Source organism: Mytilus trossulus, chromosome 7 (assembly GCF_036588685.1).
Source record: "Mytilus trossulus isolate FHL-02 chromosome 7, PNRI_Mtr1.1.1.hap1, whole genome shotgun sequence".
In the NCBI taxonomy this organism is placed as follows: domain Eukaryota; kingdom Metazoa; phylum Mollusca; class Bivalvia; order Mytilida; family Mytilidae; genus Mytilus; species Mytilus trossulus.
The window spans coordinates 53,176,345-53,195,104 of NC_086379.1; the positions used below are offsets into that span (position 1 = coordinate 53,176,345).

Sequence of the window (18,760 nt, forward strand, 5' to 3'; positions counted from 1 at the left end):
ATATCAGCTAATTGGATAGGAATATTCATGAAAAATGTGTGAAACCATGTACAATCGAATATTTTGAAATAATTTCATATTTTTCTTGACAGGAAATGAAGCCGGAAGTTGCGCCATTACAAAGTTTAAGAAAATTTCAGTACAGAAATGTTTCATTTTATTAATAAAACGATCTTTTATAGTCAAATAAAACATGTTTCTTCTTGTTGTCTTGTTTATTTTATGAATCTGATACATGTATTATATTTTGCCTAAGATGTGTTTGTTATATGTTTATCAAAATGTGATCGTTATCATTTACTTCACAAACAAGGACACGACAGAAATAATAAACTGTGCGTGATGTTCATCAATAATTATTAAATATGAATGAAAAGTACCTCTTTCTCAACAATTTATTAAAATATATATAAAAGTCCCGTGTTAAAATAAGGAATCGTGTGTCAATAGCATATCCCAGGTGAAATAGAATTATGTAACTTGTACACATGTACGCCATTTTCCTAATTTACATAATATTCAGCCTTTTATTTTGAACCACGGCAGATAAGATAGAAAAGTAAATTAATTTTCCTCATCTTGATGTCCAATTTTATAATCATAAAAGTAGTTGTATTACTTGAAATGGAAATGTGTTTCATAAATAAAAAACTGTAGAAAATTAGATCCGAGTTCGATCACCTTCTTAAGCTATTAATAGATTTACCTGCGGCCTACTTCCGAGAATTCATAGTTATTTTTAGCTTTTACCTGTTTTAACACACAAATGAAACAAATCACGCAAAAACAACAAGTCTCATTATTTAAGAGGTACATATTTTATTCAGATAATCAACACATAATTAAAAAATCAACAGACTGACAGTTAAACAAAATACATTGTAATCAACTGATCGATCTATTACTCAATCAACCGATTTATCCAAACTTGTACCTGAAAAAAACATTGAGATTAGTTACAAATTTCCATTAATAAAGCAGCTATAAAAGCTATTGGTATCTTAGGGTTGTTTCTGTCAATTTAAAAAAACAAACTTGGAGGAATATATACGTTCATCGGCTAATTGAATATATCGGACAATCGGATATTTTTAGCTGACATTTTGGGTATCTGATTGGCCGGAGTCTACTGTATCAGCATTTTTTAAGTTCAACAAACTTAATTACCCTGAAAATAGTGAAAATCTGGTTTTCTGTCAATTTGTCATTTCATGTCGTGTCATCATTGAAGTAGGTGTGACCAAAAGCATTACTTATTAAGGTTTCATAATTTTTTAATGCTTTTTGGAACCACTATCAAATATGTGACAGAGTTGTCTTGTAACTACTAAAGATTTGAAAATTTTCAGCTGAAGTTTGGGCCTCAGAACTGGAGATTTTTAAGTGACTATGAAAATTTAAAATAGTTGAATCATTACTATTGATGGAGGTAACTTATTGAAACTTTAATTTTACAATTTTTTTATTTGTAGATTATTATCAGCATTTTTATACCGTTCCTGATCCCTGCAATTAAGTTTATTACCAGTAAAGCTCCTGGTGAAGATCAAGAAAGGGAGGAAGAAGAGATAATAGAGGAAGAATGTATGGCCATGTCAGAAGATCCTCATGCCATTACAAATAAAGTGACACCTGAAAACACAATAGACTTTACAGAGCAAGAATTAAAGCCTAAAAAATATGGAAAATTTTACAAAGTTGCTATGTGTGCCTGTGGAAATACTGAGGACACAATCAGCATACCTTATGCTATTTATTACTTCTACACAGCACCAGTCACTAAATTCTGGATCTATTTGGTAAGGTTTACAATAATTTTTATGAGTTTACTTTACAAAAAGTATGTTAGATCAAATTATGATTTTATTTTTGCACTTATGTGCCTTATGAAGGCTTTCATTTAAAAAAAGTATAAAGAGTTCTATTGATAGCTTACATAATTTGTAACATTGATTTTTGCCTCTTTTAGTTTCCCAACCTTGTGTTTTATATAGGAATATTTACATTGTTTGTGCTAACAAAGGAGTATGTTCGATAAGTTCCTAAAATGGCCCCCTTTTTTAGCGTAAATTTCAAATTCAGATTTAATTACCAATATCATGATAAATTATAGCTAATACATTGACTAGATAGGATGTAAGCCATTTTGTTGACAAAACATGTTTCTGTGTTTCATTATGACGTCACAAGTTGTACTCATATTGATTTTTCACGAAAAATTCACTGAAAATGGGTAAATTTCCAAAGACTATTTGACAGGAAACATAGAGCGCATACCTCAACAACAAAGATCTTTTAAAATAATGTTTGTGAAGACATTTAACTTGTCTTTTTTTAATATTAAGCTTGGTGACGCCTGCGCTTTATGTTTCCTGGTCCTTTATTTGGTGGAAATCCAGCTGATTTTGTCAAATTTCACCAAAATCCCTTATCTTTACCTTTTTGGGATGTAAAAATCACGTTTTAGAATTAAACTTTGACAATAGCAGCTCTGTTTTACTTTTACATGTCTTTAAGGCAACTTAAAACAATTATTGTCTTGAAACCATGAACTTCATAATTGGGGCCATATATGGCACTTACCGAAATTTACTCCTTTACATGCTATCGATGAGGGTAGAACTTAAATCTTTGCCACTTTCAGATTTCGTAACTTGTGTTTATAGGAATATTCACATTGTTTGTGCTTACAGATAATCATGCTACTAATCAATTAAAATTAATCTTTGGGTCTTTCCGATTTCCTACCTTGTGTTTATATGAATATTTGCATTGTTTGTACTAGGAATTTACATGCTATAGAAATAATAAATGAAAATAAATCTTTGCTTCTTTCAGATTTCCTACCTGGCGTTTATAGGAATATTTGCATTGTTTGTACCGGTACTAGGAATTTACATGCTATAGAAATAATAAATGAAAATTAATCTTTGCTTCTTTCAGATTTCCTACCTGGCGTTTATAGGAATATTTACCTTGTTTGTGCTAACAGATTTACATGCTATAGATGACGGTGGAATATCAGTGTACGAATATATTACTTGGGGGTGGACAGTCACCATGGTGACAGAGGAAGTGAGACAGGTACTTCAACTTGTAAATTAAATTTAAGTAAAAATCTCAATACCATGAATAAGGGGCAAGATACAGGGTTCTTCATATCTGTATTCTTTATCTTTTTCTTGCCATTTTTATCTATTGTTTATAAATTTTGCCTGTTGGAGTTAAGTATGATGTCCATTATCACTTAACTAGTATACATATTTGTTTAGGGGGCAGCTGAAGGACTCCTCAGGGTGATGGAGTTTCTCGCTGCATTGAAGACCCATTGGTGGCCTTTGGCTGTTGTCTGCTCTATGGTCCTGTTGTTGTTTCTTTTACACATTCCCCATTTCCATTCTTTATTTTATACTTTATATTTTTGCACTGTGTTATTCTCTATTCTTTAGTTTTATGCCCCTGCAGATGGCATTCAAATTTACACTTGTCCATCTGTCATTTGTACATCAGCCTGTGCTTCTGTACTTCCAAAAATTGGTTTCTTTTTTCGAACTTTACTTTGCCTCAACCAAAGATTACCACAAAATACAGATCAAGTTAGAATTTTGGTGGCTTCACTTTTAACATATTAGAGTTATGCACCTTTATAAATGGAAAAAAATACTATATTTTTTGTTTCCATTCCCTCACTTAAGTTTGCCTCAACCAAATTTTATGACATTTATACACAATGTTTATTTTCTTAAAACACAGATCAAGTTGGAGTTTTGGTGGTGTCCATTTTACCTTTCTAGAGTTATGTCCCTTTACAAATGAAAAAAAATTGCTGAATTTTCGTTTCTGTTCTCTTACTTTGATTTGCCTCAACCAAATGTTATGACACTTGTAAGTTGTATACAATGCTTATTACAGTGGCATCACTTTCAAAATGCTAGAGTTATGACCCTTAATGTATATCTATTTTCTAAAACTAGTATTAATAAAAAAAAACTTTGTATTTAACTTCTGTTCCTTTTCAATATAGATTTTGTGTTGTCGTTACATCAAAGTTGAACATGACTCGGTAATGATATGATTCAAGCCAGATATCTGTAGTTAATACAGCTAGTTATATTTTGCTACTAATAATCTCTTCTTTCTCAATCATTAGTATTTTTAACATTAAAATATTTATTAGATGTTTATAATTTTTTGAGTGTGGAGAAAGCATGGCCTAGGAAAATTAATCAATTCATCTACTAGGGTATCCAGTTGGATACCAAATAACTGTTATTTTTTGTAAAAAATGCTATATTGGACAATTACAGATAATAATATAAATTCAATTTTACATGTGAAACTATAAGGTTCCCACAACTATGTCCACTTTGATTGTAATCTATAAATGTACTTTTGATAGAAGAAAATGTAATATGAATGGCTGATACTATAAAAAAATGCCTGCTTTTATTTACAGCAATGAATCAACAATCCACACGGTAATCTGAACAACATTATTGTTTAATAATCTCTTTTTGATGGTAGATGATATATTGTTGATGTTGACAACTTTTAATGTCTTAATCACTTTTGGATCAATGAATTCATATTTACGGAATAACAATTCAAATTTATCTGTGTTCTATAATCAAAAGCCAGTGTCTGTTTGCTAGCCATAATATATATGATATTCTTAGCTTACAAGGTTTAAGGTAGGGAATGCAAGTTCTGTGTGTGCCTCTATATATAAGATATATTTTTGTGCATTTCTAAGAATAAAGACTTCAAAAGGATGTCAGATTGACAGCAAACCAGATTTTCCTGCATGGATATGATCTGATCCCCTAACAGGATCAAGTTAAGTGGGTTCAGAAATGGAAAATCCAAAACTAATTTAAATATCACTTTTCACTGTTTAAGGTCTAGAACCCAACAAATATAAAAGCTAAATACTTGAAAATCAAACTTGACCTTCATTTAGCCACAGAAAACAACATATGTAAATTTGAAAAGATTTTGTTGAAGTGTTTTCAAGTTAATGCAAGAACACTGTTTAGCAGCCACCCTCCTGACCTCCCGACTGCTAGACCATCCGCTGTACTTCATCTAATTAATTATCAATATTTTCTTTATTGCAAAAATGCTAAAAATAACCTCAATGCTGTAGCTTGTATTAGGAACCCATGATATTGAACTCCAATATCAACTATTTTTAACCACATTTCACATTATTAATTTTTATTCAAATTGTTTCTTCTTTACAGAGGAATTTTATAACTGTTTATTACTGATAAATTTTCACAATAGATTTATTTTTTTCAAGGACATTAGAACTTTTGTCAGAAAACCTAGGCTTTTCCCTGCTTCAATAGGGTATATTATCCCTTTCGCGGCGAGTGTATCCTTGAGGGTACACAATGCGCAGGGCGGATGTATCCTTGAGGATACATGATGCGCAGGGCGAGTGTATCTTTCAGGATACATAAATGTTGTCCCAACAAAAGCCGCAATTTTCCGCTATTTACCATTCTTAACAGTTAAAATCAATGTTTCAATTAAAATCTACATCTTTTATGTCTGTCAGTGGCCCTTTGCTTCGGCTGTCAGTTGGTTGGTTGTTGTTTAGTCCTATCATTTTTTTTTTTAACATTTTTCTCTAGAACTACAAATCTAAAATTTTGTAGCAAGTTTTATGTAAGAATATTTTACTCTGATGTGTTTTCACATTGACTGCTTTAGACTAAAAATCAGAGCTACTTGAAATTTGGTATGAAGCTTCATGAGGCTTTACTGTATGATTTTTTTAGCATCCATTGTTTATCGACTTTCTGTTTAATGAATATTTATAGCAGGGTATCACTAGGAAGCAATAGATCCCAAGTTAACTTATTTGTATGCCCCTTTTTATGCCCAACCTAGTTTTTGATGAAGTTGAAGTCCAGTCAACTTGATACTTAGCGTACATGTTCCCTATAATTTGACCTTTCTAATTTTTATGCCAAATTAAAGTTTTTACCCCCAATTTCATGGTACACAGAACATAGAAAATGATAGTGCGAGTTGGGCATCCATGTACTATGAACTCATTCTTGTTTCAATTTTTAAAGTTTATGTCAGAAGATCATATTTGAGAGGGTGAAAATAAGGGGGGTCAAAGGATATCTAAGATATTTGAAAAAAAAGCATGAAAGAGGCTTATTATATTGAAATAAGAAGGAAACTAGAGGTGTTGACATATTAAAATCTAAATATTACAAACAAAGTCAATGTTATATTTTACTCAAATTTCTTGATTAATAAGCTGGAGTAAATAGTAAAAATAGTAAATAGACCAAATAAAAACTGATGAGTTATCAAAGATGATTTGCTATAAAATTAAATGTATGAAATTTTGGTGGAAAAGGGGGAGAGCTGTGACAATTATCTGAAATGAGATCACATTACTAAGTATCAAAGTTTATTTTTACAACACCAAAGCTGTTGTCTGTTTGGTAAGTGAGTCATGTTTGACTAATGTAGTTGGTGCAAAATTTAATGCCAAGTCACCTTAAAGTCCAAACTAGAATTTGTAGAATATAACCTTATTGAAATGCAGTTTTGTTTTCTCTTCAGATACTGATGAAAGAACAGTTATCCCTATTGTACAAGCTACGCAGTTGGTGGGGAAGTGTATGGAACAAGTTTGACTTTGTCATGTATATATTGTTTTTGTCATCCTTTATTATGAGGTTCTCCTTGTCAAAGGAGGACTTTCTTTGGGCCAGGATGACCTACAGTATAACTTTAGCCATGTATATCATGAGGACAATGCAGTTCTTTTTTGTAGAGAAAAATATTGGACCAAAGGTGATAATGATCAGGAAAATGGTATGTATTTTCTTGTATTGCTTTATTATATTGTCATGGAAGAGGTGTTAGTGGGGACTGCACTGAAAGATGATACTAAGATATTTAGTCTTTATTTGACTTTAGATTAACCTTGGGTGAACAAATCCACTAACTAAAATTTGCCAATCAGTTTGCTTTATAGCAGAAGTGGTTCAATTGATTCAAGTCATTTTATTGTGAAACCTTTATTTTATCATAGTTCACCTGCTAAATTGTTCAATGTTAAGTTATTGTTGAAGATTTATTTGCATAATTTGGTTCATTTATCGAGAAGCAGATTTCCTATTAGTGGAAGGCAGGAGGGAATCTTAAATAACTTGTTTAAATATGTATACAGTTTATTCAGAAATTTTGGCTTGCATTTATTATTGCTATTGTTGCAAAATAAAACAAACATGCTAGATTAATTATGTCTATTGTTGGAAATTTGGCTGACAAATAATGCTATCAAAATTGAAAATGTGAGTTGCTGTTTTTGCTCAACTTATTCCTTGGTAATTTTCAGAAAAACAAAGAAATTACTCTATGTTCACAGACTAAATTGAAAGAAGATGGAAATAGCTTTTCAACAATATTTGAAATTTGATATATTTTGATCAGTGTAGGTATGACAATAGATTTCTGTTCAATTTTATGTTTTGTACTTTTTTTCAGATCACAGATTTACAGTTTTTCTTCTTGATATTAGCAGTATTTGTGTTTAGTTTTGGGGTGACCTATCAAGCCAACTTATTTCCCAATGCTCCACAGACCTGGAGTCTACTCAAGGATATTGTTTACCTACCATATTGGCAGATGTATGGGGAACTTTTCATAGAAAACATCGAAGGTTAGATGATTTTGTTGTTTTTACTGTTTCTTATTGAGTAGTTTTGTAGATTGATATGTCCATTTAGTGCAAAGTCTCCAAAATTGGTTTCCAAGTTCTAACTTAAGTGTGCTTCGACCAAATAATTTAAAACTTTACCCAAAGATTATTACCACAAAACACAGATGAAGTTTGAAATTGGGTGGAATCACTTTAGATGACAACTACTGTACATCAAATTCCTGACTTAGGACAGGTGGATCTTTTGAATGCTACCTGGAATTTTTCATACTTAACAGCAGCAAAAGCAAAACAAAAATTCTATATGAAAAAAAGTTTGTTTTAACAATATTTAAAGACATTTTTGCCCTATGATAATGAGAATGTATATTGTATTTTATTCAATTAGGAGAAGAGCCATCATCATGTACAAGTGATCCTGCCTTATACCTAAATGGGACAATGACTAGATGTCCTGAAAAGAATGCCATTGTGCCTTTACTATTAGCTATTTATATGGTGCTGACAAATATCTTATTGGTTAATCTGTTGATTGCCATGTTCTCGTAAGTATATTTATAATATACTTAGTAGTAAATATAAGTAAATTTTATGTGTACTATCAATGGCAATTGTTCTGTATTAGCCATCTGTGATGATATTGATATCAGTCATGTTTGCAAAGGATTTATGATGATTTTTCACAATCCTAATTTGTATGACATCTTGCCATCAATATCAGTCATATCCTTCATCAAACCCTAAATCTGAATGAAGCCATTTCATGTGAAAACTTTTTTTTTCTTTTTTTTCATAAAAATAATAATAAAAAAAACCCCAAGAAAACCAAACGTTTTCTTAAGGTAAATGATAAAGTGTACTGATGATAAGTGCCTTTTCAATATCACACACCATATCAACCCTCAACCAATATAGTCCTTTGAGTAGAGCTCTTGGAATTATATTATTGACTCATGTTGATATTGCTCTAAAAGCTGCATGGTATTCTCCACATATTTTTTTGGTAAAGATTGCCAAAAGATCTCAATATGGTATCCATTATTGCAGTTTCATTACAGCAAAATTACTTGAATGTATATGTAAAGGTTATGTCTTTGGTTAGCTTGCTTGCTAGTTGAACCATGAAGTCATTATAAGGTTATGTATGCTACCCTTCTTTAAGAGTAGACTAGTCCAACAGATAACCAATCTATCTGTCTTTAGGACTAGACTAATCCTAAAAGAGGGTATAGTATAGTCAACCTGAATATGATTTCACGGTTCAGCTAACAAGCAAGCAAGCCAAAGATATTACTTTCACATACGCACTCAAATCAGTTTGCTGTTATTATAGATAGAATTATGGCTTTGTTTAAAAGATGACATATTATCTATAAATTGTAAACTTTAAGATAGCACTTTGATCTACCAGTTATCTGAATTGAGACATATTTGATAGGGATGCTGGTCTTATAAGTTGAGGGTAAATTTTAAGTCTGTGTCTACCATATATATATATAAACCCTCAATGGTCTTGTGGTATCATGCTCTCATAAAGTGGTGTAGGTTCATGGTTTGATCATAGACTTGGTCAAATCAAAGAAAGAAAATTAGTACTTTTCTGCCAAGAACACAGCATTTATGAGTTAGAGCAAACAAAGACTGGCCAGCTAGGAGTCATAGTTATCTTTTAGATTAATGAAGAACTCTGTGGACTACCAGATATATCAACTGTAATACATGTACAGGGAAAGAAAACAGCCATACAGTTTAACAGTTACTTCATATATATAGAGCTGCTAAGGCTATGTCTCACATTGACGTCGACCTAGATACAATTGGTAAAATGCGATGTCTTAACTCCTGCCGTTTTCTCATTTTTATGTTTTAAACATTAAAACACCCATTTGAGCTTGATCTATGTTGTCTTTACAGAGATACCTTTCAGAAGGTTCAGGATAAATCTGAGCAAGTTTGGAAGTTTTACAAGTTTTCTCTGGTGTATGAGTATTATGACAGACCAGCATTGGTTCCACCATTTATTATACTGAATCATATATTCAGAATAGTCAGAAATGTGATAGTGACATGCTGTGGAAAGTGGCCTTATTATAATGATTTTAGTGAGTATAACAGACTGTATATATAATGAGTTACAAAGTTAGAAGAAATATGATTACATTTGACTATATTTTAGTTCTGACTTAAAATAATTTTACATGGGATAGAAAGTAATTTTGTAGAATAAAAAAACCAGAGCAATTTAGGTTTTTATCCCCAATCAGCTCCAAAATTACATTTGCCTCACCTACGATAGTAGAGGGGCATTATGTTTTCTGGTCAATGGTCCGTCAGTCTGTTGTACCGTCTGTTCGTCTGTCCATCTGTTTGTCCCCCTTCAGGTTAAAGTTTTTGGTCAAGGTAGTTTTTGATGAAGCTGAAATCCAATCAACTTGAAACTTAGTACATATGTTCTTTATGATATGATCTTTCTTATTTTAAAACCAAATTAGACTTTTAGACTTTTCATGGTCCACTGAACATAGAAATTAACAGTGTGAGTTTCAGGTTCAAGTTTTTGGTCAAGGTAGTTTTCAATGAAGTTAAAGTCCAATCAACTTGAAACTTAGTACACATGTTCCCTCTTGGTTGATCTTTTTACTTTAAAGGCAAAATTAGATTATTTACCCAATTTCCTGGTCCTTTGAACATGGAAAATGATAACGCAAGTGGGGCGTTCGTGTACTTTGGACACATTCTTGTTTACAATTCATTATTTTATGAATATTCCCATTATGTGTCTTAAATTAATTCATATCTTTGTTCCTGACATTACACAGATGAACCATCAATCACTCATTGTCATTTGAATCAGTTGACTTTCAGATGAAATCCCTCTTGTGTGGTTCTCATTGGTAACTTAGCATGACACCGGATTGCCGATTTTTATTAAGCCTGACATGTGAAAGTCAAATTATTGTGCCGTGAAAATGGGAAATGTAGTCTAGCAGGACGTGAAATTACAAAAAAAAAAATAGACGTGCTTCCGTACATAGTGTACTGTGTAAGCTGGATACGGGAATCTGACAAAACAGTAAGTGATATCAGTGATCAGAACCCCCCAATGAGACCCCCTCTTAAATATTGAATAAAAGAAAAGACAATTTTTATTAAGATTTAACAAAGTAATATTTACTAATTTATATTATTTTTAAAACTTTTCTAGGACTGGAAATGCAGGATGAGGAAGACATAGTTAGATTACGATTATTTGAAAAGGAGGCTATGGAGACTTATATATATGATACTAAGCAAGCGATGAATAATGATCTAAACTTCCAGGTGTCTACTACATCAGATAGGTATACATCTTACTTCTGTAATTAGTTTTGTATTTAAGGAATGACTAATATTTTTTTCTGTCTATAAAGAAATAACATCAAAAATGTGGTGCACACTGAATACCTTGCATAGCGGTTTATATTTAAGTGTGCACAATATTTTTTATGCTATTTTGAATAGACAGAAAAATATTACAGTCAGTCCTTATAATTTAATCCTAAATTCATTTCAAACAGGCGTAAATCATGAAAAAAGTTGATGACATCACTGTCACGTAACAAAATCATATCTATGGGATGATAAACAAATCACTATAATTAAAAAATCACTGTCAGCCAATCAATAGACATGTTACATCCAAAATAAAATTATTTTATATTGATCTGAAGTTTTTGCCAACAGAAAAACAGACATGAAAATAATTGCGCCTACTTATTAGCTGGCAGATTTGATAGTTTTGGAAACTGTGTCTGATTTAGGAATCAATTTTATTTTTAATTTGTTTCAAATTTTGTTTTGGATCAATGTACGAAGTAGTTTCTTTTATCTTTTTATTACAAAAGACTTCTTTGTTCAACTATGAGTGTAAAAATACATATATTTTTTTTAGATTGGAGAGAGTTATAGATGAATTAGATAAAATAAAAGAAAGTGTATCACGCCGTGGTATGGAAGGAAGTGACAGCAAGCCTCCACTGACTGCAAGGTATGTCTTACCAAAATGCATTGTAAAATGGATACCTTATTGTAAGATGATTTGGTTAAAAAAAAATTTAAATGTTACGATACATGAGAAGCTGGACTTTGATAATAGGATGATATACAGAGGAAAGTCAGTTACAAAAGGGACATTTAGGAAAACAACTTTCACTTTTGATTGTAGGATTTTAAAATTAAAAAAATATCTTCTGTTGGTAGCAAGTTCAAACCACTTAATTGCACTTGCCTTCCTGAGTAAGTAAAATTAATGTAACTTTCATAATTCATAGCTCTATTTCTTGAATGTCTGCTCAAGACTTAATATTTTTTCTCCTCTACAAATAAGTGGGATTTAAATTACAAATCTTATTTAAGTTATCAAACTAATCTGATATCAAATCATATATGAATTTCATTTTACTGTAGAATTTTATAAATTTTCCTTATGAGCTGCACACATTATATTTGAACAACAGTGAAGGTACCATAGTGGGGGTTTTAATTGTGTTTGTTTTTTCTTATACAGAGATGTAAAGTAAGTTGTGCAATAATTACCTGAAAAACTTCCAGACACAACTAACATACTATAACTATTTATCAAGGTTTATCTTGTTTTTTTACACTGCATTTTTATTGCGTCTGCACTATAATATCTATCTGATGAGATAAATAAATTTTGTTGTTAAAGTATTGTATAGCGGGTCATTTTCATGGTGTGTAAATGTTTAGCTTATTTTCACAGATAGAACAAAATTGCCATAATAATTTTCCTCCAATTTAAAAGTGCACATGCAAAGGTATTTAAAAAAAGTTCTGAATCCACGCCAAAATATTTCATATACCTTATTCAATGAAAATAAAAATTTGACACTCACAAAATAACCCGCTATATGGTATATATGTGCAATAATAACATGCTAGGTCATGCCAAGGTGACATAAAAGTGAAAGATATTATTTGATTACATGGTATATATGTTATTTTTATCCTTTCTTTTGATTTCAGAACTTCATTCAGATCATCACAGTATGTTTCAAGGGAAAAATCTCTTTTATTCTAAATTCTATGGATGATTGCTTTTAATTTTCTGAATAACACAAACATTAATAACATTGAAATAGATAAACTAGGTTATTGAAGCATGGATTGAACTCTATACATCTAACCTATAACCCTTGTTGCACTGCTATTTTATGTTCTCCAAAGTCTTTTCATGTGATAACCATTTCTTAATATGTAAGAAAGAATGAAGTATGTTTATTTTACATCTATTGTATACCAACAATTTAGAGGCAAAAAAAACCCAGCAACAAGAAAACAATACAACCTTAAACTAAATCGTTGACTGGTACAAAATGTTTGCTCATGTTGCTTGGATTTTTTTAATTTACAAATTGTGATTTCTTAGTTTTCAACCATTAGGCTTTGTGTCAATCTTTTGCATTCTTCTTACCTTGAGCATAGTTAAAATATGGTTCACTTGATATCCCTTTGCCAAGAAGTTGCAGTTCATAATGCTATTTTGTCAGTGCAACATTTGAATGATAACGTCACATTTTGATAGTGAGGCTAATAAAATTACTTAAATACTATAACCAGTCTTTTGCACATGAATGACTCTTAGTTTTAAAATCGAGAGGATGATCTAAGCAGGAAAGGATGTTTTTTTGCTAGGCACATTTCAGACATGTACTAACACCTTTTCTAACTTCTTTTACCTCCCTTTTTAGTCATTAATTGTTCACGTAAACTTAGTTGCCTCTTTCATAATATTTTTTGATTATTCTCTTTACTTGCCTTTCAGAAAATCTATTGTTTCAAACATTGGGTATGATACTACTTGCATAGTGTGGTCTTGTGTGATATCTCATTTATGATATTCTTTCTATTGCATTTGTTGGTGCTATAGATAATTTTCTGAAAACAGTATAGATATTGGGGAAATTCACATGTACTTGAAATGATAATGCACATGTTTTATTGATAAGTATCATATCATAATTCATTTCAGTGTTACAAACTTTCAGAAATTGATAGTCTCTGGTTGCACCATTAATCTGAGCACATCTAAGTATATAACACATTCAGAAGGAATGGTTTCAATGAAATTACTGTTGAAAATTTCCCTAGAAAAAGTATTCATTTTTGTTCTTGAATTGTACTAAACAGTGAAAACAATCTCATTTATAAATATTAAAGAAAGGATGGTAATTTTAGCCAAAGATACTAGTAACTGTATCTAAAAAAAATCAATAAGATATTTTATAATTCCTGATGATATTTGTACTGTGGATTCATTTATTTCCGTGGGTATCAATTTTCATTGATTGCTGAAAACTTGGATATTTGTAGATATTGGATTTAGCGGTTTTGCCAATCTCTCTTTACAAAGCCTATAGATTGAAAATATGTTATTCCTTGAACATTTGAACATGTGGCTCACCTGTACCCACAAAACCCAAAATTGAAAAAAAAAATTGGTATCCAGCAAATAATAATGAATCCACAGTATCACAACTTTTGTCGCAGAAAGCTCGACATAGGGATAGTGATCCAGCGGCAGCAGCGTTAGCTAACTTCTTAAAAGCATTATATTTAAGAAGGTGGAAAACCTGGATGCTTCATGCTTTGTATATAGAGGCCTCATGTTATGAGGTTTCTGTCAGTCACATGTCCAATGTCCTTGAACTCATTTTCATGGTTCAGTGACTACTTGAACAAAAAGTTAAGATTTTTTGTAATGTTTAATTATCTCTTATTGTAGTTAATAAGATAACTATACTTGGTATGTGCATACCTTGCAAGGTCCTCATGCCCTACAGACAGTTTTCACTTAACCTTGACCTCATCTCATGGATCAGTGAACAAGGTTAATTTTTAGTGGTCAAGTCCATATCTCAGTTACTATAAGCAATAGGTCTAGTATATTCGGTGTATGGAAGGACTGTAAGGTGAACGTATCCAACTGGCAGGTGTCATCTGACCTTGACCCTATTTTCATGGTTCAGTGGTTATGATTAAGTTTATTTGTTTTGGTGTGCTTCTCTTATACTGTATGCAATAGATCTACTATATTTGGTGTAAGGTGTACATGTCTAGCTGACAGATCTCATCTGACCTTGACCTCATTTTCATGGTTCAGTGGTCAAAGTTAAGTTTTTTAGTTGTTGTTTTTTTGTCTAATACTATATGCAATATATCAACTATATTTGGTGTGTTCAAGTGTTTTATGATCTTTATGTCAGTTGCATAGGTTTTATTGGACCTCATTTTCATGGTTCATTGCTCCGTGTTAAGTTTTTTGTGTTTTGGTCTGTTTTTCTTAAACTATAAGCAATAGGTCAACTATATTTGTTGTATGGAAAAATTCTTAGCTGTACATATCTGCCTGGCATGATTGATATGACCTTGACCTCATTGTCATGGTTCATTGGTCAATGTTTAGTTTTCTTGGTTTATGTAAAGTTTATGTGACAGTTGTGATAAAGCTTTATATTTAGAAATATTAATACAATATCAATGATAAGAAAAGAAGGCGAGACATTTCAGCGTGTGCACTCTTGTTATAGAAAGATTAAAAAATTTACCAATGAATGTAGAAAAAAATCTATGAAAAAAACGAATATTTATGCTCCTAATTAATTTATTTGATATTCTCTATTTTCAATGATTTTCACAAATAGAAAGCCCCACAGCTCTACTTATTATAAATAACAACAAATACTTATGAAACACTTAAACTGTCATTGTCATTTTTCTTTAAAGATATAGTGTAAATCTGTAATACCAATCTCAAAATCTTGTTTCTAGAATAATGCTCATCAGTTATGCCTAAGACAAGGGAGAAAACTAGGCAAAATATTTTGAGATTTATTATATATTATTCATGAAACTTATTGACACACAAATATAACGTGCAAAATAAATCTACAATCCAAACATTATTGATGGTATCAACATATTGATGATATCAACATATCTTATTTGTTTACTTAGCCATAGATCTTATCCAAATCTGGTTCTTTGATTATGAAAATCTGTTAATTTTTTTATCATGAGTTATCCACATACAAATTAGGGTTTATAAAAGGAAAGAGGATAATATAAATTTGCAACACTTCCTATGAATTATATTTCAAATAATATAACCTAACTATACTCCATGCCATGCTAAATACAAATACTTATTTATCTACAGGATGTCCACTACCACAACAGCTTCTGTACAGGGACAAAACTTACAAGACCAGATTGAAAAGTTAGCATTCTATGTGAATTCAGAAGTCCAGGATATGACCAAAGCAATGGGCAGAATGGAGAAGTTATTAATAGATCTAAAGAAGAGTCAGCTACAGACACCATCACTAGATATAACAAACCTACATCCAGATACCTAGTAATAAGGGGCTAGAAGTTAAAAAAAGAAACATATATTGTAAACTAATCATCTTACTCTGAGAATAGAGTAAAAAAAAATCCCAATTACAACAGATTTATTTATCATGTTGAAAAAGAAGAATAAGAAATTTGTAATGAAAGAACATTCAAATTAGTTCAACCTATAAAATAATAATAACTGCAGTTTAGTATTGAAAGCATAAATAGTAATGATATGTTGTATTTTATGAAATTGATTTTTAAAGAACACTATAATAACAGAAATGTTCCTCTTCAGGAGCCATTAGTTTATTTTACATATAACTTTTTTTAGAGATGACATACCATTGTTGAAAAGTTTTCTTTGACAAATTCTGTAAGAAATGTTTTGTAGTAAAAATGACTTACCCAATAACATATATGATCTTTTAACCTTTTAAAAATCCTTTGCATTTTTGTTATAAATGTTCAATACACTCTTGATCTCTTAAATCAAACTTTTTTCTTGAAAATATATATATATATGTAATTTTTGTATGAGTTAATAATTGTCAAATCCGAGCCACTTCATATCATTTTATATATTTTTAATAGGATTTTATAATGCTCTATTCATTTTTAAAATTTTTACATTACATACCACATTTTATGAAATGTATTTGATATTATTGTTAGTAGTTTTAAACTTTATTTACACTAATCTAATTTAAATATTTTAAAACCACTATTGTAGAAGGAAAAGATCTGATTTTTGTTTACCAGTACATAAAAAAAACAAAAATAAATCTCACTATTAAAAATACAATCAACAAGTTTTTACATTTAACGAAACGATTTCACTGATTTCAACAATCTTCTTGTTTAAATGATGATAGTTACATATATAAAGGAACTACACATTACAATGTTGAATTACATGTACATTTGTATGATTTGTTTTTTGCTTTCACTCTTTGTATGATTTGTATAAATTTCTGTAATTAGTTAATTTATTTATTTATCAAATATTTTATAATTCTTAGCATATTTTATCAAGTTTGTAAGTAGTCGTATCTAGTTGTATTATACAGTATAGGATACTTAATGTTTTCCTTAATTATAATTTTTACTAATCATCTATAGTTGCTTCTTCACACAATGACATATAATATAACTTGTAAATGATATTAATTTCCTGACAGGAAATATATAATCCTATTGTACATTTATTAACATTTTTATGGCCCCGCAACGAAGTTATACAGAGTTTTTTCTAAAGGCCTCCACATTTTGAGCTGAGATTTGTTAACAGTTATACAGAGTTTTTTCCTAAAGACCACCACATTTTGAGCTGAGTTTTGTTAACAGTTAATTTATAATTATGAACATATCAATGTGAGACTACCATCATGTTTTTGTCAATATGTGTTATTGAAATTGCAGATTTTTCAACTTTTTGGGACGGGGCCATTGGTGTCGCTTTGACACATCTAATTGTATTTGATTTAATGGTATCAATGACTTTTTTTTTTACCTTACAGTACAAATAAGTGGAAAACATAAAGATACTAAAAAACAGTAAAGATGTTGTGACTTGTAAAACCAGAGAAAAAAATATGTTGATACATGTAGTACAAGTAATATGCATTTATGTTTAAATATTGTTTGTTTTATATTTTTATCAAATCTTAAAAAAAAGTCTGTTTTGATATTTTAAGAAATGAATGTTGTTCATTGGTTTCATAGATAAACAAGTAAGACTGTGATATTAATAATTCATATATGCATCATTATTATAGTAGTACAATCATGTTAAGGTTGTTGATTTAGTTATTTTATAATGGTTGTGTTTTAACACTGTAAATACATGTATATTTATTAAATGTCTAGTAAAATATTTAACCTTATTTAAACTTACAAATAAATCTCAGCATTCAGTTATTCACTTATTCAGTCTGTTTGCATTTCATATGAATATTTCAATGTGTGCACTTTTATTGACTTTTGTTCTGAGTGATATTTGAGGTTTCCTTATACCAAAACATGGTCTTCACCGTTTCTGTAAATATTATTAGGAGAAAGCAAGCAACACACATTTTCCTTGGAAGACTCATCGATTCTGATAAAAAAAAATTGTATGTGTGTTTAAGGCTGGACTACTTCTAAGAGTAAAATGCTTTTTTTTTTTTTTTAAAAGGTGCCATAACATTACCAGTAAAATTGTTTCTGCTTTTAATTATTGACATTTATTAGGCTATTTTTTTTCATGATGGCATTAATTGTTTTTCTTTACCTCATCTGGCCAATTGTGCTAGGGTGACCTATTGAAACCACATTTTTGGTCTGTGTTAGTATATATTTTTATTTTCTCAGCAAGACTTTTAGGCATTGACGTCAATTGAATGATATTGGTTTGATTCAGAAAATAACTTATTAGGCCTCAATACAGAAAGAATTCTTGTGAGCAAAACAGAGCCTCTTACTTTATATTATGTATACATCTGTGTTAATTTTGAATTATAATTGAATTATATCTACTAAATACAATAGTTTTTAATGTTTTAAAATGGCACTCAGGGTTTTTTAATTTTGTCACAAGCAGGCATTAACTCATGTTATTGTTACCTCACGATCCCCACTTAAGGTGTTGGTTCACCATATTTAATTTCAATAAAATATATGTTAGTT

The 18,760-nt window shown here is 30.4% G+C and overlaps 1 protein-coding gene across 4 annotated transcripts in view; it reads left to right on the forward strand.

Moving 5' to 3' along the window:
- The window catches only part of LOC134725293 (transient receptor potential cation channel subfamily M member-like 2), a 50,359-nt gene extending 32,098 nt beyond the window's left edge, over positions 1-18,261 (forward strand). For 3 of the 4 annotated variants that reach the window (XM_063588989.1, XM_063588988.1, XM_063588990.1), the window contains 10 exons: positions 1,473-1,799; positions 2,944-3,084; positions 6,592-6,846; positions 7,522-7,696; positions 8,085-8,241; positions 9,611-9,798; positions 10,902-11,037; positions 11,628-11,723; positions 12,722-12,742; positions 15,915-18,261. In XM_063588989.1, coding sequence (XP_063445059.1) covers positions 1,473-1,799; positions 2,944-3,084; positions 6,592-6,846; positions 7,522-7,696; positions 8,085-8,241; positions 9,611-9,798; positions 10,902-11,037; positions 11,628-11,723; positions 12,722-12,742; positions 15,915-16,113 — 1,695 coding nt within the window. In that variant the 3' untranslated portion in view covers positions 16,114-18,261. The remainder of the gene's footprint in view (positions 1-1,472; positions 1,800-2,943; positions 3,085-6,591; positions 6,847-7,521; positions 7,697-8,084; positions 8,242-9,610; positions 9,799-10,901; positions 11,038-11,627; positions 11,724-12,721; positions 12,743-15,914) is intronic. The other variant, XM_063588991.1, reaches the window with a different exon arrangement.
- Positions 18,262-18,760: the final 499 nt, after the last annotated feature.